The following is a 25,146-nucleotide window of genomic DNA, read 5'->3' as shown; positions in this document are numbered from 1 at the left end:
ACAGGCTGCATGAGCTCTGTTTCTTATCTTCTTGGGGGTGCAGTTGGGTGTGGAGTCTTTGTGCTGTCCTGCATCTGGCTAGCTGAAGCAGCCATTTCCCCTGCCTCTCATCTTCCCTGCCTGGGCCTCCCCTATGACTGTAGAAAAGCATGGAGCTGCAGAGCTTGCCCTGTACTCAGCCAGGTGTGGACAGCTGTGGACCGGGGCCTCAGCAAGTCCCTGGAAGTGTAGGAGTCAGTGAATCTGACTCCTGAGGGACAGCAGGTGGGAGAGATCCAACGGATAAGTTCCCTTGTCTCTCCAGTAGGCTATTCAGAGACGCGTGCTTCCATCTTGTCTCCCTGGAGAATTCTGCTACGCTCAGGGTACATGCAAGGTAGCAGCCTGTGCTCACCTTGCCCAGCTCTCATTTCTCTCTCACCCTCCTCACCCTCTTCCTCGTCTCACTTCTCCTGGATTATAAGTCTCTGGGTCTAATAGCATGAGGTGTGAGGGTTTTGTCCGGGTGCTGTTCCTAAGTAATACAGGTTAAGTATATTGCTGTGATAATCACACATGATAAATATATGGCTCTCCAGCCATGTAGTGCATGTTTTCCAGGTTACCCCATCCCGCTGAATCCTCACACTGTTGTCACGAAGCAGGAACTGTTATTATCACCTCTTGTGGTGCTCTGGCAGAGAAATGCCCCTCAGAGACTCATCCCCAGTTGGTGGCATGGTGTGGGGAGGTAGTGTAGCCTTGCTGAAGAGGTACACCCCTAGGGACAGGCTTTGAGAGTTCACAGCCCACTCTTTTCCTGCACCTCATGTGTGTGGCTGAACACATGATCCATCTGCCTGCCGCGGGCCTCTCCTGCCATTGTGGAACCTGCACTTGAAACGGTAAACCTAAGTCATCCCTGTTTCTTCCTTAAGTCGCCTTGGTCTTGGTGTTCATAGCAACAAAGAAGCAACTGATACATTCCCATTTTAAAAATGAAGAAATGGCTGGGGATGGTGCATGTCTTTAATACCAGCAGTAGGAGGCAGAGACAGGCAGAGCTCTGTGAGTTCAAGGCCAGCCTCATCTACATCAGGAGTTCCAGGCCCCAGAGCCACATAGTGACAAAGTCAGGACCTAAAACCTAAACCATTTAGAATGAAACTCACATCATCCTCAAGGAAACCTGGATTCTTCAAGAAGCTGCTAGCAAGAACTTCCCAAGGATCCCCAGGAAACCTGGGGGGGGGGCTCAGGGAGGGAGAGTGCTGGGTACTCACGTTGTAAACGCTGGGTTGTACTTGGCACCTCGGTAGTAGGAGTACAGGTTGAACATTCCGATCATGAAGGCCACAAATACCATGATAAAAATGACCATGAACTTGAAGATATCTTTCACAGTTCTTCCCAGGGAGATCTGCAAGGGCCCGAAGCTCTCGTTGGCTGGCAGGATGTAGGCGATCCGAGAGAAGCTGAGAACGACGGCTATGGCATACAGCCCTTCGGAAATGATCTGGGGGTCTGAAGGCCACCACTTGTCCCTGGCTGGAAGAAAACAATCCTTGTTACTCACGGGGGCATGGGGTCAGCTCCAGAAGAGCACCCAGTTAGGTAGCTCTAAAAATTTGTTTTTATTGTCTTATGTCTCTGTGTGCAGGTACCCGAGAAGACTCGAGAGCTTCAGGACCCTCCCTCTGGGGGTACATGTGGTTGTGAACAACCTGACTTTGGTGCTGGAAGCCGAACTCAGGTCCTTCTGAAGCAAGTGCTCTTAACTGCTGAGTCATCATCTCTCCAGACCCGTTAGGCTCCACGCAGAAGCATGCGCCATTCTCTGGTCATCTCTGCTCTGAGGTAGTGCAGTACACAGAAGATGCTCACGTGCCTGGAACATGTGTCCTTTACTTCAGGTCTGATTCATTCCCAACCATCCTTCAAGATTCTGTTAGAATCATCTCTTTCCAGAAGGTGCTGTGAGTCCTGCAGGCTGGGTGAGATTCCTCTGCCCGGTAGGTTGCCATGGAGTCTGTCCTGTGTGCATCCATTAAAACAGCTGCCACAGTGTTCACCAGTAAGTCCCCTCCTCCACACACAGGAGTTGAGCTGCTCACTGGGGAAGCCTGACAAAGCAGTGGGGACGAGCACTGGGCCTAGAATCAGTCCAACTAGCTCTTTTGAGCCGCGCTGTCCCCATGTGACCATGACAGACAATCTCATGAGCCTTCATGGACTGTGGCCTTTAAGTCACACATGCTCAGAACAATCTGGTACAGAGCAGGCACTGAGAAATGCCTGTGAGGTGACTGAAGAAACTTCTAACCGTGAGTCAAAGCGAACAAGCTCCTCTGGGGACCAGGAATCTGAAGGGTTTTCCTGAGATCATAATCTTGTTCTCCTCCCCCTCCCTGAGGAGGTGGGTGCTGGCAGGCTTATAATCTTGTTCTCCACCCCCTCCCTGAGGAGGTGGGTGCTGGCAGGTTTTTTTATTTCCTAACTCAGCTAGGGTCTTAGAGGTGGTGACCATCCACATGGATTTGCCACAACTGTGCTGGAGAGTCCTGGGGCCCTTGCTGCCTTACAGGCATCCTCTAGCAGAGTGAACCTGCATTGGGCCCCTACTGTGCTACTGCTGACCTAAGTCTAAGGACCAGCATCCCTTGCAGACCTGCTACCTACGAGGAGTCAGGATCAGGATGGACAGTGAGTCTCAGGTGAGGGCAGCACCGCTCCCCTGGGAAGGAGTACCCCTTAGATGCCGAACATCTCAGAACATTCTAGACTGCATCACACGGTGAAAACTGCCCCGCTGACAAAGCCAACAGCATCCCTGTTGAGAATTGCTGAATGAAGCTTAAATGAGAAACATTGAGAAACTTAAATTAGCCCTCACACTAAATTAGCTGTGATTTTCACAACAGCCCTGTAGCGCAGATATTACTATTGCCATTTTTAAGATTGGATTTGGGGGTATGGGGTCCTTCTCAGAGCCAGTAAGTGCAAATAGAAAGCATATTACACGGCAATTTTTGGCACCCCAAGGGAGCTGGAGGGGGAAGAATTTTATTCTTTATTTTCAGAGCTAGACTGCTAAATAATTAGACTAGAAGCCTTCAGTAAGCGAAGCTGTGCCACAGAGTTTCATGCAGCACTTTCCAAATTACACTTGGAATACATTAACACAGACTACATGCTCACCAAGGTCAGAACTCAGAAGCCCACGAAAGCCAGATCAAGAGAACCAAGTATGTGTTTTCTAAAACAGTTGCTGCCCTCTATGGATAAATAACACATTTGAGTGTTATGAAATAGGAAGTGGATTTTTCAGTCAAACCGACACCGAAATGAATTTTTTTTCTTTAAAAAAAATGTCAACTACAATGCATCATCTTCAACCTCAGCTACAGCATCTCCTCTTAGCTAGATTCTGTCTGTTCCCGGCGGCTGGGGCGGGACTTCCGGTGTGGACCATTCGGCCTGGATGGGTTTGTCGGCTATAGGGATGCGTGGGCATAAAACAAGCTGCAGTGTGTGATTCAAACAAAGAGGCTTTCATCTCGGAGCTGCTTCCACCAGAAAAGAAGTCTGTTCAAAACCTAAAAAATCCCCGGGGCCTACGTTTTTGCTGCTGAACGTTTTTGCTCGACTGCTAGTCTCTCCACAAGAGGGAGCTCGGCTCCCGCAGCTGGGGCACAGGCACGTTTCCAAGGGCCCAAGGTGAATGGGAAAAGGCAAGGACAATAATGTGCTGCTAGCTGACCTGACACAATTCACAAAGGAACAGAAGTCACACAGGGATAATACTGCAGCCTGTACCGTTACATTAAGAAGAGTATGTCCATCGTTCCCTGAGCAGCATAGAGCAGGAATCATAAGCCGTTCAAGAAAAAAATCTGGATTTGTTACATTAACAAATGCCAGAAGCAGGGGCCAGGAAGCAATGGCTGCAAGACAAGCCACATTCACATCATGTGGTCAGTTCAAAGCAGCAGACTACAGAATGGAAAAAGATTTTTGCCAGTTATGCATCTGATAGAGGGTTAATTGTTGTGGAATATTCCTTTACACTGTGAAGCTATGTCACTGTGATTAGTTTAATAAAAAGCTGAACAGACAATAGCTAGGCAGAATTTCCAGGTACACTGGATGCTGGGAAGAAGAAAGGCAGAGTCATGAGGAGACATGGAGGAAGCAGGGAAACAGGATGGACAATCTGTATATGAGGTTAACAAGCCTCAGGGCAGCACACAGATAAATAAAAATGGGATAACTTAAGTTATAAGAGCTAGTTAGAAACAAGCCCAAGCTATTGGCCAAGCTATCATAATTAATAAATCTCCATGTGGTTATTTGGGAGGTGGCTGATGAGGCAGAAAAGTCCACCTACAGTAAATATCTAAAATGTTTAAAGAATTAAAAACAATTGGGCATTAAGAAAACAAATGATACAATTAAAATGGGGTACATAGCCTGTTGGTGGTGGTGGCACACACCTTTAATCTCAGCACTCGGGAGGTAGAGGCAAGTGGATCACTATGAGTTTGAGGCCAGCCTGATCTATAGAGTGAGTTCCAGGACATCCAGGACCATAGACAGAGAAATCTTATCTCAAAAAAAAGGGGGGGGGTTATCCAACTATGCAAGGAGTTCTCAAAAGATGAAACATAAATGACTGAGAAACACTTAAAGAAATGATCAACAAGCCGGGCAGTGGTGGCACACGCCTTTAATCCCAGCACTCAGGAGGCAGAGGCAGGCAGATCTCTGGAAGTTTGAGGCCAGCCTGGTCTACAAGAGCTAGTTCCGGGACAGGCACCAAAGCTACAGAGAAACCCTGTCTTGAAAAACCAAAAAAAAAAAAAAAAAAGAAGAAAAAAAAAGAAAAAAGAAATGATCAACATCCTTAGTCATTAGGGAAATGCAAATCAAAGCGACCTTGAGATTTCATTTCATACTTGTCAGAATAGCCAAGATCAATAAAATGAATGATAGCTCAATGCTGACAAGGATGTGGGGCAAGAGGAACACTCCTCCATTGCTGGAGGGAGTGCCAACTTGTACAGCCACTATGGAAATCAATGTGGTGGTTCCTCAGAAAACTGAGGATTGATCTCCCTCAAGATCCAGCTATACCACTCTTGGGCATATACCCAAAGGACGCTTTATCCAGTCACAGAGACACTTGCTCAACCATAATCATTGCTGCTCTATTTATAGTAGCCAGAAATTGGAAACAGCCTAGCTGTCCCTCAACAGATGAACAGATAATGAATACGTGATAGATTTACGCAGGGGAGTATTACTCAGCTGTTAAAAGAACATAATAATGAAATTTGCAAATAAATGGGAGGGGCTAGAAAAAAATTATCCTGAGTGGGGTAACCTAGGTTCAAAAAGAAACATATAGTATGCATTCTCTTATATGGAGATGTTAGTTGTTAAGCCTTTGATGGAGACTGTGGCAGCATGCACAGGGCCTGTATAGGGCCAAGGCAGATGGAGTCCCAGTGCTGAGAGGAAAACTAGATCGGAGACCCCCTCATGCAACACAGACGTTATCTCCTACTGACAAAGGAAAGGTCAGGGTTTTTTCCCCCAGTGGAATATCACTGGCTATACAAACTACATTTAAGGGCAGGCGCCATGCCCAGCAGTAAATGATCAACACAAAACAAACTCAATGCTCAATGATATTTTTGAAGATGTTTTGTCTCATAACACTTTGGTCTCTCTTTTTTAATCATATGGGTCTTTTGTTTATAGTTTCTGATTATATGTTTTTATGAATTTATGTGTGTGTATGTGTGTGTCTGTCTGTCTGCATGGCTATGTGTTTTTTCTGCTTTTTCTTTGTTTCTTTTTTCCTGTTTGTTTTATTCTAGTTTGATTGTTTATTTTTATTTTTTATTTGGCTGTTTTCTAAAGTGAGAGAGAGAGAGAGAGAGAGAGAGAGAGAGAGAGAGAGAGAGAGAGAGAAAGACATGGAGATGAACCACTGGGGTGGTGGGGACAATCTGGGAGGAGATGAGAGAGGGGAAGAGAATCAGGATTAGAATATATTGTATGAAAAAGCTATTTCAATGAAACAAAACAAAAAAGTCATTAAGTATGTCTACAGCTGCCTGTATAAGATTAGCACAAGTGCAAGCCAGTCAGCATTCTAGCATGTGAGGGAGTGCCCGTCTTCTTTACAGACGTGGCTCCCAGTAGGTTGACCATGCTCCTCCTGTGGATGCCCACCCACACAGGAGTATATAGGCTGCACAAACTGGAGCTGATATTTTTTTAAAGCAAAGGACACAGACTTGGGAGGTAGAGGTAAATCAGGGAGGAGTTGGGGGACAGGCTTGGGGGAAGTAGAGGTAAGTCAGGAAGAGTTGGGGGACAGGCTTGGGGGAAGTAGAGGTAAGTCAGGAAGAGTTGGGGGACAGGCTTGGGGGGAGGTAGGGGTAAGTCAGGGAGAGTTAGAGGATAGGCGTGGGGTGACTATGATCAAAATGTATTGTGATAATTCTCAAAGAATTAACAAAATATTTTAAAAATTGACTGTGGAGGTTGCCTACATTCTTTCTAAAGAAATACATTTCTAAAGAATAATATGAAAATAGCAATGATGTACAGGACCTTTGAGTACCACCTTGCTCCTTTCCAAGGTATAAACCTGCAAATTCCTGGGTACCTCACAAGTGAGGCTCTGCAGTTATAGTAAAAAACATTTTAGTTCCATTATGCAACTTTGTGACCTACAGTTTTACCTTAGCAGCTATAATGCCATCCCACACATCACAGGGGCCAGCCTGTGGTTTTGTTGGTGATCATTAGCAACCCTTCCGAATGCACCTTCAGAAGCTGCCAAAATTGTGTGTGCATACCACATGTGCGCGTGTGTGCACGTGCGAGGAGCTATTGTAAAGAAAGGCAACTCTTGAAAATCTTACACCACACGTGGATGCCTGATATTTTGTCTCTTCATTCTCTCTTAAAGCCCAAACTCAAATATTATGTCACAATCTCTTTTTAAAAAGTAATTATTAGTATACAAATTATACTCAACAATATCGTGCTGATATTTTATACATCTATGATATGCACTTTGATCATGTTTATCTGTCACCCTCTTTTGTTCTCCTGCCACTACTGCTGATCCCCCTCTTCCAAACTAGTCCCTCTTCTACTTTTATGCTTTTTGGGGGGTGGGTGATCCAACAAGCTTAGTGAGGGTTACTTACAAAAATCTCTTCTAAATAAACTCCAACTCTCATTCACACTGGCTCCTTCTGAAATTATTTTCTGCAGGGCCCTCAAGAATCCCGGCGTCACCAGAGGGGAGCTCTCTGTAGCCCTCCTCAGGCTTCTTGGAGACAGTAGCCTTAGCTGTGCCACCAACTCACATGAAACCCGTTTCAAACCCGTATGATCAATGTAGTAATGTCTCTTTTAAGAGCCTATCTCACCATGAGAAAGAATGCCGAACTAAAACAGGGCATACTTTTGTGCAGAATACAGGATCCAGAATGGACAGAAAAATTTCAATATATATATTCCCCATGTCAGGGGGAGAAAAAAGGATTCTTCGAAAACAAAACCCTAAACCGACAGAAATGCTCCCAGAACCTCTCCCAAACAAACCCCATTCTTCCAAAGGCAGAAGCCCATTTCTAAGTCACAAATACGTCCACATTCTGTAAGCGCTGTAGACATAGAGAGTTTAGGGCACCCGTGGGCTACAAATCCCAGGTCCTGGAACCACCCAAACCGACTGGCATGCTCCCCCATCTCAGACCCAACACGAGGCCCCTGGAACTCACCGTAGGTGAAGTAGGCCACTTCCGGCGGAAGTGAGACATTGTGCAGCGTTACATCTTGTACATACTGGTCCACATACAGCTGGGCCTCGCTGGCCTTGAGGAAGGCCATGAACCTGGCGGTGAAGGAAGCCACAAAGATGGACAGCATGCCGAAATCCAGTAGGTTCCACAGGTGCAGCACGTACTCCCGCGGCCCCTCCTCCCAGATTTCCTTGCATTCCGACCAGATCATTCCTGTGGAAGAAAGTCAGGCCCATCTTCAGTTTCCCTGGCAGGCGCCCAGGGAACTAGGTAGTAACGCACATGTCAGCTGTGTAGGGGGAGCTAGAGACAGACAGATGGAAACCGCCTTCAAAGACAGAGAAGACACGTTCCTGTCCCTGACCTTCATGGATAAACCGGCTCTGAAAGTGAGAAGAGGGTCCCCATCCACGGTCAGACTTTGTAGGCGGTGTATGAGAGGGAAGGCTGCCGGAAGCCACACTTTAATATGGAGTCGTTATAGATTAGGTCCCCAGTGGTTCTGCCCGGGACACTTGCTTGTGCTCCTCCCTTGCTTCTCCCCAGATGGCAAGACAAGCCCACTGACAGCTGCTCATATTACAAAACAGGCCTGAGGATTCAGCTGCCGAAACCTCTCTTAGTCAGAGATGATGCTGGCAGTGGACGATGGTGGTGGCTCTGTCCTCCAGAGTGTGGCCACCTTGGTTCCAGTCCCACTTCAAAACACATGAGAACCAGGAGCTGACTGCCCTCAGTCCTCGGCGACTCTGCCCAGGGACTGTTTGGATCAGCATCCGGAGGTGAAAAAGGCCCATCAAATAAAAGGAACTGAAATATTTTTCCAAGGCAAAAAGCAGTCTAGAGCAGCTGTCTACAGAAGAATCCCGCCTTGTTTTTTGAAGACTGCACTGGAGCCCCCACCGTGAGAAATGGCCCTACCCCTGCAGGTCTGTTTACAAGGCTTCTCACAGCCCCTGATTGTGTTTCTCTTAACAAAGCCACGTCTCAGCTCACCCTATGAAACCGTGGGCAGCAATTCAGCGTGTCCTAAGTTTCTTAGCACAGAAACATATGTTTATCTGCTTATTTAAAAGTGTTACTAGAAAACCCATTACAGGCTGGGGAAGATGTGGATTTGATTGTTTTTATTTTCTCTTCCCCAAGATTAAAATTAAATGTCATAGTGGAATATGACATTGTCCTCTATGGCATGGCAGGTTACTGCTTGGGAGTCAGCAAACGCTAGGCTCAAGTTTTCGCCTGGCAGTGGGACATTGGATAAGTCCCTTGATTTTGAGTGTGTTTTGGAGGAACTTCAAACACTAAAAGCTCTATGAATCCAAAATGCAAATTATTTTCATCAGGCCCTGAAAATTACTCCATGGTCAGCTGTCCTTGTCAGGCTTCCTAGATTTAAATATTAATTGCCTAGGTTAATTTAAGTCATTCCAGAGCCATAAGTAAAAGTAACGTGGGGTGAGGGTTTGAGCAGCAGGAATTGCCTAATGCAAACAGAAGTGTGTGAAATTAAGTACTTCGGTGAGGGAAATTGGGCCTCCTGCTTTCAAGATGCTGGGGTAGTGTATGGTGCTGTGTAGTAGCTGAGCCCAGGTCTTTTGCCCCAGCGTGTCAATCAGAGAAATGTTTGGAGCTCAGGGACCCAAGGGGTAAAGGATGCTCAGTACTTGAGACCCCTCCAGGCCAAGTTCCCATTACTCAGGAATGCCTGGAGCTCAGAGAACAAGGTCACCAATAATTAAGAAAGGTGCCTGGCAGAGAAGGAAGCTGGAGCTCACTAGGACGCCTCCAGGGAATCTGTCCTACAGCTTCAGGGTAATGCCTGCAGTCTATGGAGAGGGGCTCGGTGGAGGGAGGAAAGGCACTCACTCCCAGTCTGGCCTCCATGGCACTCAGCAGGGCTTCCCTTTCAGAGTCCTGAGATAGAATCAGGTGCATCTCTTACATAGTGAGAGGTCCACTTCTGCTGCTGTATGCCAGGGTTTCACATTTACCCTTTTCCTGAAGTCGGTTTCTGACCACTGGGCCAGGATGGGTGCTCCAAGGACTCACTGGAAGGAAATACACCCAGAAGCTCTCTACCTGCCCCTACTAGCCAATGCTGTCTCCATGATAGGGGTTCATTTGCTTGGCAGGCAGAAAGATGACACTAATAATTTCCTAAGAATTTATCTGTGTCTCTTTCTCCCCCTTTATTCTGGTTACAGCAGCCAGCAGTTGTTGAGCTCCTTCTAGTTGCCCAGCCCTGGGCTAAGCATTTTACAGATACCAATTGACTTTTCAAAATACGCTGATTGACAGCAACTGTAATTATCCCTATTTTCAAGATGAAACTTAGGTACAAAGTTGGCACGTCAGTTGTCCAAAGGCAATCAAGCAGTCCAGACTCCTTGCTGTCTGCTCTGCCACCTCTGCCATGCCCTGCACTAGGCACAAGGTTAGGCTGTGTAGTCAGAAGTCATCCATTGACCAGATGTGCAGGTTCAGGCACCAATCTAAGGCTAAAACCGTCGAGATAATGATAGCTTTGCTATAGATAGCCATCTGCCATGGCAGTACAGCTGCTGTCCTAAAAATTATACAGGGGCCAACTTCGGGAGGCACAGGGCTAAGAGGGTCAACATTGCAGAGTAGGACCAAGTAGGGTGCCCGTGTGCTGTGTCTTTGTAGACGCCGTGGAAGGGTGGATCCGTGGAAGGGTGGATCTGTGGAAGGGTGGATCTGTGGAAGGGTGGATCTGTGGAAGGGTGGATCCATGGAAGAGAGGCTCCTGGGCTAAGGAAAAAGAAATTAGCTAGGTGAGGGGAGGGACTGCAGTGGCTTTGAGATGTGGGAGAACAGGTCACTCTAGGAACTTAGGTTCAAGGGTGAGGAGAGCTTTCTGTAACCTAATAGACTCTCCCCAGGCTGTGCTGAGAACCGGGATTTACCCCAAGCCTGTGGGCAGTCTCTAAACACCATGAGCAGGGTAGTAATGTGCTTTGACTTGCTGGAAGAAACTTCAGTCATCTGGGGTATCATGTTCAGACTTCCTGGCTAAATACCCAAAGGCGCCATTGAAAGAGTGAATTAATATATAAGAACCAGGATGGAATTATGGAAACAGGATTGTATGCTTGTCCTCTTGACTAAACATGGAGGTATGATTAGGAGCTCAGGCTCAGATGTGCCCTCAGAGTTTAGAACCCTGGTGGGCAAAGGTGAGGGAGCAGGTGTGAGAACCTAACGCCAATGAGAGGAGAGCAAAGAGGGGTGAAGCTGGTCGGCCAGGGCTGTTACCTGACTGCAGTCCCAATCCACCCCTCTTTGCTGCATTTGCATGTATTTTGCAGCTATATTGACATTTGTATCTCACCCATCAATGGAGTTTTCGGCACTGCTCACAAGTGTGGAAGAAAATGGTACCAGAGCTGAGAGGTGGCTCAGCAGGTAGGAGCAGTTGGTGCCATCCAACAGCCGCAGGTCCATCTCCAGAACCCAAAGGGTGGAAGGAGAGAAATGACTCTTACAAGCTGCCTCTGACCTTCACACGTGTGCATGCCTGTCAGCCTTCACACGTGTGCATGCCTGCCTTGCCAGGAAAGAGTGGATTAATAACTCATGAAAAAAAGACAACTAATGGTGGGCTTTTCAGAGACTAGGGAGAGAAAGTCTTCCACAGAAAGATTCCTAGATGGAGAACCCGGATTCGGAGAGTCTTTCTGGTCTTTGTGGCTCTCTAGGACTTCATAGTTCTCTGAGGGCATCTTTAGAGACATGTTCTTTAATTGACTCTCCTCCAAGCTCTCCAGAACCCCAGAGCCGCTGCTTTGATGTGAAGCCAGGCAGCTGTTGGGTGTCCTCCAGGCTTCTCCGTGGTCTGCTCCCTGAAGGCAGTCATCCAGCAGGGCTGGAGATGGCAGGGCTGTGCCGTGTGACCATTGAAGGAAATCACTGAGGAAGCCAGATCCCTACCCCCTCATGGAGAGGATGAGTCAGCTGTATGTGGGGTGGCTTCAGGAACGCTGAGTCAGGCAGGAGAGGACAGAGACCACATGGTCTGGTCAGTCTTGGTGCTAGGGAGAAGGAAAAGGGACTGGGGGACGAAGAGGACTCAGATTTCTGAGCAGGTTGATTATAAAGGCCTCATTTGAAGAAGACCTTTGGGAGTCTGGGGGCCTGAGTCTGTGGCAGACTGCTTGCCTAGCATATGTGAGACTCTGTTGTCAATCCCCGGATCCATCTCACAGAAAGACCTGGACAAAGCTAGAACAGCGCAGATCCCCGCAGAAAGAAGAGCCAGGGAAAGGGCTCAGAGGCAGAAACAGACAAGGAGAACGGAGGGACTGACGTAGTGAGTGGGAGGAAGATGGTAGAGAGAGGGGGGTTGGGGATTGGAGGCCATCGAAGGCTGTTGTAACTGCACTAGCTGCCACTGTGAAGGAGATGGAAAGCCATGAGAAGTTCTGAGGCAGAGTGACGAGACAAGATTAGGGTTAAATAGGTCACTATCACTTCTGTGTTGAGGCACGGAAAGGGAAGGGCAGAAGCAGGGGGCCTGGACAAGACCTTTCACTTCTCAGTGGCTAAGACCTCCATATCTGAAGGGAACAGGCTGGGCTTGTTCAAGACCCTAGGTTCCTGTCACTGTCTGAGCTGTGTCTGGTGAGGAGGGAGCGATGGCTTGTGTCTTTGTGTAGCCAGCATGCCCAGCCTTCTACACATCTGGAGTGCAACAGACCAGAGATTTGGGCATCTCTGTTGGCAGTCAGTAAAAGGCGTTCTTAGCCATGTGGGAGCAGAAGTCCAAGGCCCTCAGCAGGGATAATGCTACTTCATACTCTCCTGTATTTGAGCAGAGACAGGCCTGGATGCTGAATCTCAAGGCATGTCAGCGCAAAGAACCTTCTGTAGATGATGGTCAGATCTTTCAAAGTCATTACTTTTGCAACAATTAAAGAGCTCCAGAAGGTATTTAGGGCAAGATCACACTAGTAATACTCATTGTTGTTTTCCTGATATCTGGCTGCCTAATGCATGAGAAAATACCTAACATTTAATGGACCTGCTGAGAAAAAGTGGTGGCTAGAAAATGCCAGGCAAGACCATCAGCACCTCCAGCACCTTATCAGCCACACCGTGTGCTCAGCCAAGACCACCAGCACCTCCAGCACCATATCAGCCACACCGTGTTCTCTGTGCCCAGTCAACACCCCCAACACCGTATCAGCCACACCGTGTTCTCTGTGCCCAGTCAACACCCCCAGCACCTCCAGCACCATATCAGCCACACCGTGTGCTCTGCCCAGACAACACCATCAGCACCTCCAGCACCGTATCAGCCACCCCATGTACTCCGTGCCTTCAGCTGGACCTGGGCTCCTGGACATGGACACTAGATCATACTTCCTGCCACCTCCTCAGGAGCTTTGCTTCCAGATGCCCCAACCTCAGGATGCAGCATCCCGCGATCTGTCAGCAACACTTCCTGGCTCACTACTCTCTGCATTTCCTTTTCTTCCCAGTGTTGACACTGCTGTGGCCTCTGGCTTGATCTTTAGTTTATCTGTCCACTTTCACAATCAGAGTGATACCATAATTTGCTTAAATATACTGCCATGCTCAATTTGTTTCCAGCCCCCAGCTTCTCCAGAGTTCAGACGGACATACCCGTTTAGTACTTAACATCTTCTCTTCAGTCTGATATACTCTAGTTTCTCTCCAGATGGTATAAGTCTTTGCCCTTTGAAGAAAATCTGTAGTGTGTATCTCAAAGTGGAGTCTGCATCCCCTCTGCCCCGCCGTGCTCCACCCTGGTCTTTCCCATCCTACTGAATGACTTTCTTTGATACCATTTTGCAAGCTATAACAGTAGAAATTGTTCCCGATGGTTCTCCTTTTCTCACCTCTCACAGGTAATTCAGCAGTAAATATTGATTTTACCCTCAAAGCGTGGCCTGTTCTCACTAACCATCTGATGTCCAACTCCTATAGGGGCTTTGTAACTGGACCCTGTTCTGCTCTTGTCCCACAACCACCCATTCTTAACACAGCACTCTTGGGAGAACTGAAGCTTTAGAATGTCCCCTCTGTTAAAAGCTGCACAGGCTCCACCCCCATTGCCATCGCCTCTCTTCTCCCTGAAATCCTGGTTTGGAACTTAGCCAGTTTGCTGATTCTTGGCTTTAGGCCACTCCACCCCTTCTGTCCCAGATGCTTTCAGCCTCCCACAGCGAGAGCAGGGAGCTCTCAGGCTGCTCAGCTCTTCCGTGGAATCTGAAGACCTGAAGGGAGAGAGGAGTCCACTTGCCTCCCTCTTAAAGAACACTGATTGCGGATTAGATGTAGGGAGATATAAAGGAATTATTTCCTTTTGATCTTGCATCCTGAGTCTCTCTCTGTCTCTCCCCAACTGTCTCCCTACTCCCCTTTCTCCCTCTCCCCCTTTCTCCCTCTGTAGCTCATGATGGCTTCAGATTGGTGAGTCTCCTGCCTCAGCCTCCAGAGATACAAAGATTACAAGTATGCACTCCCATGACTGTCCTCTTTAGCTTTGACCAAGGTTTCTGGTTCTCTTTTAGAAGATGTGTCTTGGTTTTTTCTGTTCCCAGAAGTTGAGTAAAATGAAGAATCGTTTGCAGAAATCAGAAAGAGGCAGCACAGGCATGTGGCCCCCCTGGGGAAAGAGAAGCCACTGGGAAGGCCTGCTTTCTTTCTGGGAGCCCATCCCCCCTTTGCAGTGGAGGGAATTGAGAGTGTAGGCACAGGAACAGGGAGGGGCTGAAGAGGCAGAGGCAATTAGATGTCACCTGGCAGAGCTCCAGAGGAAAGGGTACTCTGCAAGCCCCAAAGCAAACCTGACTCTGGCTGTTTAAGTAGAGTCCATGGCTGAGTTCCAAGCCATGAACAAATGGGCTGGAATTCCACACCCAATAGCCAGAGAGCTGACATGGGTGGGGAGAATGAGCTGTAACCACCAAGAACTGAAAGGCCTTGCTGGCCCTTGAAGCCTCCAGTAAGGACTGCAGAAGTGAGTCTCTTCAGCCATAAATAAATAGTCTTATGGTAAAGTTCCTGTGCTACACTCCTAGGACACCTGAAGAATGACCCAAGCTGATAGGCAATAGCTTAAGCCCCATCCGCATAAAAGCTCTCTAGAAGGAAGACCATGCGGTTGACGATGGCTTGTCTCTGCCAAAGCTCAGGTTGAGGCTCGGTGCCCAGTGTGCCAGAGTTGGGAGGTTAGGCACAGCAGGGGGTGTTGGGCACCGGCGTGAGTTAATGTCTTCCTCCTGTTAGTGACTTATTGCTCCTGTGGATGAATGAGGAAGGTTCTTGTCAAGGGGATCTCAAGAAGGGGTTCTCATGGGGCGATTTGCCTCCAGTATCTTCTTTCCCACATTAGGGTTCATGGCCAGTCTTACTTGCACCCCCTTTTGTTGCACCCTGTGTTGTGTTGAAGCAAGGTCAGGGAGCATCCAGTCACGCACTTGGCTTCCTCCCACATTCCACGCTGAGGTCCTGTCCAATGCAGCTGCCCTGTGTTAGGTACTCCCTCCACAACAAGAGCCAAAGGAACCCTCTTTGCTTTATGGATTACCCAGCCTTAGTTTTTCTATTATAGCAACAGAAACGGACTCAGGCAATAAAACTCAGCTGTTCAACACAATATGTGAAGTACTACGGATCAACCTTGATAAATGCCAGTTTCTAAGAGAAAGAGCAGTCTGTGGAAATTACACGGAAATGACAGTCAAGACTTAAAAGGTATCATAAATATATACAATATATTCAAAAAATATAAACACATTGGGGAAGGAAATAGACAATATAATGATATAAAAAGAATTGAGAGTTATAAAAATATGAATTTCACAAATTGAAGTCTACCTGAAATGAAAACAGTTCATTTGGATTAAAATTCACAGGCATGGTAAACAAATCAGCAATATGAAGCAGAGAAGGCATGGGATCAAAGAAAAGAAGCAAGACTTCACTGTTCTGCCATAGTCTACACAGCCCTGGCTGGTATGCAATTCACTCTGTAGACTAGGCTGGCCCTGAGCTCAGAGATCCGCCTGCCTCTGCCCAAGTCCTGGGATTAAGGCGTGCACCATGATACCTGGCAACAACACGATTCTTTCTTTCTTCCTTCCTTCCTTCCTTCCTTCCTTCCTTCCTTCCTTCCTTTCTTCCTTCCTTCCTTCCTTTCTTCCTTTCTTCCTTTCTTTCCTTTTTTTAACAGTTGAAATATTTATGCTCCCTGATCTTGCTTCAAAATAACAGAGGTGAAGGAAAAGGGGAAGCGAGCAAGGTTGGCCATGAACCCTAATGATGGGAGGCTCATCTGGTTCACCTTTTGAGTTTCATATTTTTTTTTGAATTAACTGTAATAAACATTTTGCAATTTTCCCCTTTAGTAAGAAAGTGAAGTCTTTATTATGCATTAAACTTGGCAAGAAAGAGGTCACTGTGAGTGGGCTTTTATCTTCTCCAACACGTCTGAGGTGTGCAAGTCCTTAAACTCAGCTCTGCTTTGATGACCGAGAGGGGAATCAGGCTGTGTAAGTCAGAGGCCTGCTGGCTGGAGCTGCGTCTCTCCCAGGCTGTGTAAGTCAGAGAAGAGGGCTACTGGCTGGAGCTGCGTCTCTCCCAGGCTGTGTAAGTCAGAGAAGAGGGCTACTGGCTGGAGATGTGTCTCTCCCTGGCTGTGTAAGTCAGAGAAGAGGGCTACTGGCTGGAGGTGTGTCTCTCCCTGGCTGTGTAAGTCAGAGAAGAGGCCTGCTGGGTGGAGGTGTGTCTCTCCCTGGCTGTGTAAGTCAGAGAAGAGGCCTGCTGGGTGGAGGTGTGTCTCTCCCAGGCTGTGTAAGTCAGAGAAGAGGCCTGCTGGGTGGAGGTGTGTCTCTCCCTGGCTGTGTAAGTCAGAGAAGAGGCCTGCTGGGTGGAGATGCAGCTCTCCTGCTTCTCTAATGCTCTGACTTCTAGGATGAGCCATAGGAGGCCTCAGGAGGAAGTCATGGCTCAGGAGGCTTAGCATTAACTGTATTTGTTTAAAGGAAGAGATCTTGTACTCACTGCAGTCTGGGGTACAGGTAGGAAAATGGGGTGAGTACAGAACTTGCACTGTAAACACATTTTTACTCAAACTGTAGAATGTTCCTTTACATCTTGTGAATTTATGTCTCTGTGATTGGTTTAATGAAGCCGACTGGCCAATAGCTGGACAGGATAAGGTTTGAAGGAGAGACAAACAGAATGCTGGGAAGAAGGGCAGAGTCAGAAGGGGTAGTGAGCAGACACAGAGAAGCATGCTGTACTGAGAAAAGTTACCAAATCACATGACAAGTTGTAGATAAAATTATGGACTAATTGAAAATGTAAGAGTTAGCTAGTAATAAGCCTGAGCTACTGGCCGAGCATTTATAATTAATATTAATCCTCTGTGGTTACTTGGGAGAGGCTTATGGGACAGAAACTTGTGCCTACAATAAACTCAGTGTGTGAATATCTGAAAGTACCTACTGTTAAAATGTTTGACTTTTTTTAAACCCAGGATGTCCAATGGAGACCTGGACTAGATTCTGAACTGTAAAAGGCCATAACCTAACCCATACCAGGCTTCAGTGTCTCTTTTCAGAGTTAGGGTCAATGACTCCACGATGAAGCCATAGGCTTGTCAGTTGGTCACATGACCCTGAGAAGCATGGCATGCTGTTCTGACTGCCTTAAGTCAAAACATCCTCCTCTGTGGTTCATGTAGGGTCCATGTTTCCAGTTGATCTCAGCTTGGGCACCCATTATGCTCTCTGGAAATTCAACTCTTGTGACCTTTTTGGGCTACATGTTAGTACAGGCCATGTGTTGCAGAACTTTTACATATCTGTTCATGATTTTGCTGTTTGATGGCATAAACACTTTGATCCTGAATATTTTTTTAAAAAAGGTTTAATTATTTTATTATAGTGTTCTGTCTGCATGTATGCCTGCAGGCCACAAGAGGGCACCAGATCTTATTATAGATTGTTGTGAGCCATCACGTGGTTGTTGGGAATTGAACCCAGGTCCTCTGGAAGAGCAACCAGTGCTCTTAACCGCTGAGCCATCTCTCCAGCCCTGAATACTTTTTTGACTTAATACTTACAAACATGGTGACAGTTATACAAATATTAAACTTTGCCACCAAAGCAAAATCTGGGTGAATGCTGTTGAACCAATTTAATTAATGGATCAACTCTTGCTACTACATAAATTTATTTCAGTTATCTTTAAACTTTCACTTTACTAGAAATAGCCCCATTAAATTTGAATCTTTGCAATATGAAGATTTCCATTTATTAAAGTTTTGCTTATTATATTATTGATAATAGCTTCAGCACATTTTCAATATTTTCCTTGAGACATTTCCCCTCCTATTATTTATCTGCAGGTTTTAGTGTTAGAAATTAAATTAACAGCAATTTTCTACATTCAAATTAGCCATTTATTGTCCAGACAAACCTTGACAGCATAAAATATCACCACAGATAGGAATCTTACAACCTTTTTAGCGCACTAATTTAAACAAATAATGCGTGTTACTCTCTGTATTGATTAGGCTATTTTTTTTCATAATGGCATAAGCTAGTGTCTTCTGGGAAGAGGGAACCTTCATTTCCCAGGCAAAGCCACCTTATAATCACAATCAGTACACTGTATGGAAGAGTACCTAGTGGGTACCCCCCAAACATTTCCTTTCAAAATTGGGGTTTCTGTGCCTCTTGTACACCTCTTAACTTTTGCGTGGGCTGGTGCATCAGCCCAGAGTGTGCACAGCAGAAGGGGAGTCTAGAAGGCGTTGTCAGTCAGGAGCAAAAGAGGTGGCTTACCTAAGACCCATTTCATGATGAGCATCTCCGTCCAGGAGAACTGCGTGGTTTTCACTCTGAAGATCTGTTTGGGGTAGTCTGTGAAGGTCTCATTGGGCAGGGTCTTAACCCCCTCAAAGCGGTCAGATGCGTTCACGACCAACAGTCCCAGGAAGATGGTAAACGACACGGCGTGGGCTACAAACTTCATGAAGGGGCTCCTCAGGGTTCGTCCTAGCTGGAGACAGAGTGTGCACAGGACAGGTCAGGTGGGCACGGTTCTCTGTGACACATCACTTTATTGCACAAAACCACACATTAACCAGAGAATCTCCCATCTTGGGCAGAAGCCAGAAGGGACACAGGCATTGTCTCTTGTACTTACACATGAGTGGCTGTTTAACTAGATCTAAGTTCTACTGACTTCCAAGGTTTTTTTTCTCTTCCCATTTATAGGTCTCGGGGAGGGTCCAAGGGAGTAGAGCACACAGACATATAATCAAGTTACGTCTGTTGGCCTAGGTCCCCTCAGCCTCATGGGTGTGATTTTACACCCTTCAAACCTGAGAAAACAGTGCTAAACAGAACTACAACTTGAAAGTGCATGTTGTTTTGTACATTTGCCTGGGCTGCAGGCTCAGATAGTTCACTTTCCATCTTTCTTGTATGTTGATAAATTTACTTAGAACCACATGGTTCCTGCTGAGGCTTTAGCTACACTTCCAAGAAATTTGATGCACCTTGGTATGTGGATTTTTGTTGTTGTTTTTCTTACTTTTGATTCATTTTCTACTCAGGGATTATTTGCTTTGCAATCACATGGGACTCTTTTTTTTTCTTGCTTGCTTGAAAAACATTCTAGGGCAGAGAAGTAGAGTCAGCGTTTTAAGGCTAGCTGATGCTCCGCAGGGAGAGCCTGTCTCAGCAGACATGGAGCTCTGTAGGGAGAGCCTGCCTGTCTCAGCAGACATCTGTAATTTTACAGCAGCATTTACAGAACGCAGGCTTTATGCCACCTCTAAAACCTCACTGGTTTCTCCTTGGGGTCCAATAATTGGTGTGATTATTTCCAGTGCATCTGGAATGACCCGGAATTCACCTTCCTGGGGAGCAAGCATTGGGAGCACCTTCTCTGTCTAATGACTTCCAGCTAAAGTTCTTTGTCCTGATGAGATCACACACATCCCCACCAGGCCATCTTCATCTCTCTCACCAAGTCTGACCCTTCTCCCCCAGGCATTGGCTGCCCGGCTTCTCCAGTGTGTATTCAGTTATGACACTCTGTTATGAGGATTCAGTGACTGACACTCTGACTTTCACACGTCCCTCACTTAGGAGTCCTGGAGCAGATGTCACCTGGGAGACTGAGTACTGGCCTGACCAACGGTGGACATTCGTCTACTGCAGGGTCTCTATGGTAAGATCCCCAATGACTGCTGAGGTCAGCATACTGTTTGTGTGTTAGCTGGCTTGATGATGTTCTTCTAGTATGTGCCGCCTAGTAACTACCCCTAGTCATCAGTGTAACATGAGTTATAATTATTCTGATGTCATAGAGAACACTGATAGGAATTTTATACAAGGCTGAGTTTTATCTTTTTAAAATAGTCATGACTGAGGTTCAGACATTAGGAGTCCCTGACCATGGAGAAAGTCACTGGTGCCCACATGTTTATTTCCTGAAGACATGCTGGGAACAACTTCATAAACCTTCATAAAGAGAGTTCATCTGACAATCATAGGTTCCCACACTCCTTACACATAGCATTTCTATACTTTAAGCTCATATATGTATGTATGTGTGTATGTATGTATCTATATAATATCTATGCTTATTGACTGGTATTTTTGACAAGAGGCAAATATACTAATTTGATACTGCAGAGTAGAAGGATAAACAGTATCTCACATGACTCCAAAAGAATCAAGACATATCTGAATTAAATACTGGGATCGAATTTGAATTTTTCAACATTTAGAATATTGCCATCTTGGAGCCTCATTTTGCAACCTTTTGACCTTGGGCTTTTTCTGTGCCCACGGGCCACCCTCCAGTGGCCATCACACTGTGTCTTGTCACTGTCTGAGTTTTCATAACAGCAAGGGAAGCTGGAGACTCTGGCAGAGGAGCAGGCATGGGCTACCAGATCCGTGTCTCCCAGAAAGCCCATCAAAGAAAGATGGAGACACTTTGAGAAGGACACAGCTCTTAAAAGATGGCTGGCAAGTTTCCCTGTAGTCTCTCTCTGGGGTCTCCCACTGATGGGCCCTGTGAGAATATGGTGGGGCAGACCGTTTCCTTCTCCCTGACTCTCACTATGTGTGTTACTAGACCCAAGGTGGCTGTGATCATCCCTGCAGTCCCTGCTGTAGGAGATTTATCTTCTTTTTGTTATCTTTTCAGGGCATTATTATCTGCTAGCCCAAGATGAGCCTGTAAAAACGATTATGCTTCCTGCAAAATGCAGCAAAAACCTCTGACAGTGCCTCCCACTGATTTGGAAGGCTACCCTGGTCTCAGTTTTCACTTGTGGTCGATAGGGAGGGAGTGCGAGGTTAGGAATTGATAGTTCTTCTGCACTTGAAAGCATTCTATGGGTAAACCGGAGGCAGATGAGACCAAGTCATTTCAGTGGCTCTTCTTCCTTCTTTCCTCCCTTCTTCCTCCTCCTACTCCATCCTCTCTCTCCTTCTCCCACCTCTTTTTCCTTTCCCTGCTTCTTCCTCTCCCTCAACTCTCTCTTTTGAGACAGGTTGGCCTCAACCTCATGGCAGTCTCCTGCCTCAGGAACTGCAATTAGAAGGTTATCCCACTGCACTCAGTATTTGTGTGTGTGTGTGTGTGTGTGTGTGTGTGTGTGTTTTTGTGTGCATGTGTGTTTGAGTGTTTGTGTGTGTGTGTGTTTGAGTGTATTTGTGTGCTTAAGTGTGTGTGTGTGTGCATGTTATGTTTGAGTGTTTGTGTGTGTGTTTGTGGCTGTGTGTGTGACTGAAATTTCCTGTTTTACCTACAACGATAATTTCTGAAACAGATTACCCAGGGGAAGAACTGCTTCCCACAAGCCTACTTGATGAGCCGAGAAAAGGCAAAAGCCCACTTAGTAAGATTTCCCAGCTCTGTAATTGTCAGAGCCGAGTCAAGGTACAGCTGCTGCTGGGGCTTTGGAAGGTGTGGTCACAGCCTACCCTACCTGCAGTCTGAAAATGTGTTGAAGCAGCTCAGCCACTGCTTCGGCCCTGTGAGCGGAGAGCACAGCCGTCACTGTGAGCCTCTGCTGGGATTTGGGAGGTCGAGGCAGGATGATCATGAATTTGAGAGCAGTTTCAGGTTAGCCCTGGGAGGAGATACTCTCTTAAAGAAAAGAATCTGGGCAACTTACAAACAACCTGCAACCCCATCTCCTGGGGAAACAGCATCCTCTTCTGCCTTCTATGGGGACCTGTACCCACATGGTGTCATTCTCATGGATAGACACATCAACACATGTGAAAGCAATTTAAAAGCAACAAAATCTAAAAACAAAAAGCCTAACCCAGGCCTCAGGTATCTTCCTTTTATGGCAGTAGACTTATTTTAGAGTGTGAAATTGGGGTGTTTTCATATTACAGTGGGAGACCACACCTGGTTTAGGGGCAGACGAAACACTCGGTGACAGGGGCTTTTACGGTAGGGTTTCTAATGAGGGGAAAGGGAACAGCTGGTGTTTGGCCTGTGGTAGTTGATTTTTTTTTCTAGAAAATTCTAGTCAGCTCTAAATATCTGAGTCAAGTCTATTTCAAGTTTAGCCAGCAACTAAGATGTGTACAGTAGGCACCATGGTCGGCACACTGGAGCTGTGTGTACATGTGGCATCGCAGTGACTATGGGCAAATCTCTTGACGGCTGTCCCTGGAACTGTGTGTACATGTGGCCATCGCAGTGACTATGGGCAAATCTCTTGACGGCTGTCCCTGGAGCTGTGTGTACATGTGGCATCGCAGTGACTATGGGCAAATCTCTTCATGGTTGTCCCTGGAGCTGTGTGTACATGTGGCCATCGCAGTGACTATGGGCAAATCTCTTCACGGTTGTCCCTGGAGCTGTGTGTACATGTGGCATCGCAGTGACTGTGGGCAAATCTCTTGATGGTTGTCCCTGGAGCTGTGTGTACATGTGGCATCGCAGTGACTATGGGCAAATCTCTTGACCTGTATATGCTCAGTTTCAATCACAATGCCATGCATTTGTGACAATTAAATTGATTAGTGTCTCAGTTTCTTCTATAAAATGGGATTGAAAAGATAAAATCTTCCTGTGGTTAGGGTAAGCAATGACTGATGTAACAGACACGAAATAGCACCTCCTCAGTAGAGAGTTCTTGACCGAGGGCACTGAGGGCGAGGGACCCCCCCCCCCCCCAGTGCGGAGCCTAAGAAACTTGACTGACTCTTTTAGAAAAATATCTTTAGATTTATTTATTCTATACAGATGACCTTTTTCCTATGTGTATGTCTGTGCATCATGGGAGCCCGGTGCTCTCAGAGGTCAGAAGACTATGTTGACTCCCCTGGGACCTGAGCTGCCATGCGGATGCTGGGAACTGAACCCCGGTCCTCTCCATAGCAACAAGTGCTTGCCCCACTGCACCATCGCTCCTGCTTCGGCTGAGCCTTGACGAGCTTGTCTGCAATGGCTCACAGAGGACCCATGCAGGGTCTTCATGTGTGCTGTGAACCTGTTTGGAGTGGACACTAGAGGGGATAAAGACAAAACAGCCCCCAAGAGTTGGCCCTTCCCTTCAGGGCTACTGATTTCCTAGTGGGGAGGCATGGGTTAAAATGATGGTAAAAGCTAAATAAGAAGGGACAGTGTGGGGGTCAGAGTGTGTCTGCAGTGGGGTGACTTGCCTCTGACACGTCCTAGTCCTGTCCCAGCAGGGTGCCTGCTGCTGGCCTACCTCTTTTTTTTTAAATATTTATTTATTTATTATGTATACAATATTCTGTCTGTGTGTATGTCTGCAGGCCAGAAGTGGGCACCAGACCCCATTACAGATGGTTGTGAGCCACCATGTGGTTGCTGGGAGTTGAACTCAGGACCTTTGGAAGAGCAGGCAATGCTCTTAACCTCTAAGCCATCTCTCCAACCTCTGGCCTAGCTCTTGGGACTCGGTGGCAGAAGTATTGGCAGTGGAAGAGGAACACTGGTCAGCTGACACAAATGTTCCTTCCATTGCTGTGACAGAAAACTGCTGTGTGATTTTCTGTAGTGGAGGGAGGCTTGCTTTCTAGTAGAGATGAATGTGGGGGAGTCTGTTCTCTTGTGGTTGGCGCCTGGGCAGTGTGGAGTGGGGACTCCTGCTTCTAACCACAAACTTGGTCCAGCAAAGCCGAGATCCTTCAGATCTGCTGACTCTCCTGCCCTGTCCTCCCTAGATGCCTGTTTGGGGCGGGGGAGGGGAGTGCCTACAAGTACTTGGGTATTCTGAACAGGAGCTGTGCAGCAGGCTTTAGACTGCACACTGCAAGGGCATCCCGGTGGGTCTGGGAAATGTTTATAGTTTTCCCCATCCGATTGCTGGGACTACTTTTGTCAATAACTGAGCAGTGATGGTAACAGAGGAAGTAGCTCCTCCCGGCTCTTCTTTACCTGGACTTGTGCCTCCCCGCACACTGCCCTGGTGCTGACTCTGATCCTTCCTGCTGATGAGACACTGCCTGAGGTCTCAACAGGTATTCAGCCTAGCTTAGGACTCGAAGAGGACCGGAAACTGGTTAATCAGCAGTGAAGGCCCTTTGCACAGGAGCCCTAGGAATGACTGAACTCAAGCCGACATTTTCAGGAACTCACTGGCCTTCCTGGCCATACCCGTGTTGGTGACGACAGTGAGGAACGATGAACAAAGTCTCTATTAATTTTTTCTCGATCCTGGAAAGCCTGCCCCTTACCCATGTCTGCACTCACCTTCGCCTGCACACGCCTGTCACTTGCTCATGCTTGTCAGGTGACAAATTAGCAAGCTCAACTGCTATTGATACACCTGGCTGCATCATCTCTTTTCTGAACTGATATTGGTACACCTGGCTGTCTCATCTCTTTACTGAACTGATATTGATAAACCTGGCTGTGTCATCTCTTTACTGAACTGCTATTGTATTGATACATCTGGCTGCGTCATCTCTTTACTGAACTGATATTGTATTGATACACCTGGCTGCGTCATCTCTTTACTGAACTGATATTATATTGATACACCTGGCTGCATCATCTTTTTACTGAACTGCTATTGATATACCTGGCTGTCTCATCTCTTTATTTAACTCTGTTTCTTAGGGACCCCCAAAACTTAAAATGTAATAGTAGAAAAGACAGGTTTAGGAGTTCAATAGGAAATTAATGAGTTCGTCTCAGAAGGCTAATCTGATAGCTTCAGTGTTGGTAGTTGTCTATGAAGAGAATGCACCATTAGGTTGAGAACAGAGCCTCTTAGCAGTCACTACATGCTGATGGACATGATCCAGTTAGTGAAGTTTGG

The 25,146-nt window shown here is 46.8% G+C and overlaps 1 protein-coding gene across 2 annotated transcripts in view; it reads right to left on the bottom strand.

Annotated features, from left to right (window-relative positions):
* Trpc7 (transient receptor potential cation channel subfamily C member 7) overlaps positions 1 to 25,146 on the bottom strand; it is a 118,744-nt gene that overhangs the window by 26,279 nt on the left and 67,319 nt on the right. For both annotated transcript variants that reach the window (XM_075970930.1, XM_075970931.1), the window contains 3 exons: positions 18,653 to 18,869; positions 7,788 to 8,021; positions 1,263 to 1,527 (listed from right to left, as the gene is read on the bottom strand). In XM_075970930.1, the coding sequence (XP_075827045.1) occupies positions 1,263 to 1,527; positions 7,788 to 8,021; positions 18,653 to 18,869 (716 nt within the window). The remainder of the gene's footprint in view (positions 1 to 1,262; positions 1,528 to 7,787; positions 8,022 to 18,652; positions 18,870 to 25,146) is intronic.

Source organism: Microtus pennsylvanicus, chromosome 4, assembly GCF_037038515.1.
Source record: "Microtus pennsylvanicus isolate mMicPen1 chromosome 4, mMicPen1.hap1, whole genome shotgun sequence".
Lineage (NCBI taxonomy): Eukaryota > Metazoa > Chordata > Mammalia > Rodentia > Cricetidae > Microtus > Microtus pennsylvanicus.
Note: the sequence above shows the minus strand (reverse complement) of the source record. Positions and strands in the feature narration are given on the sequence as shown.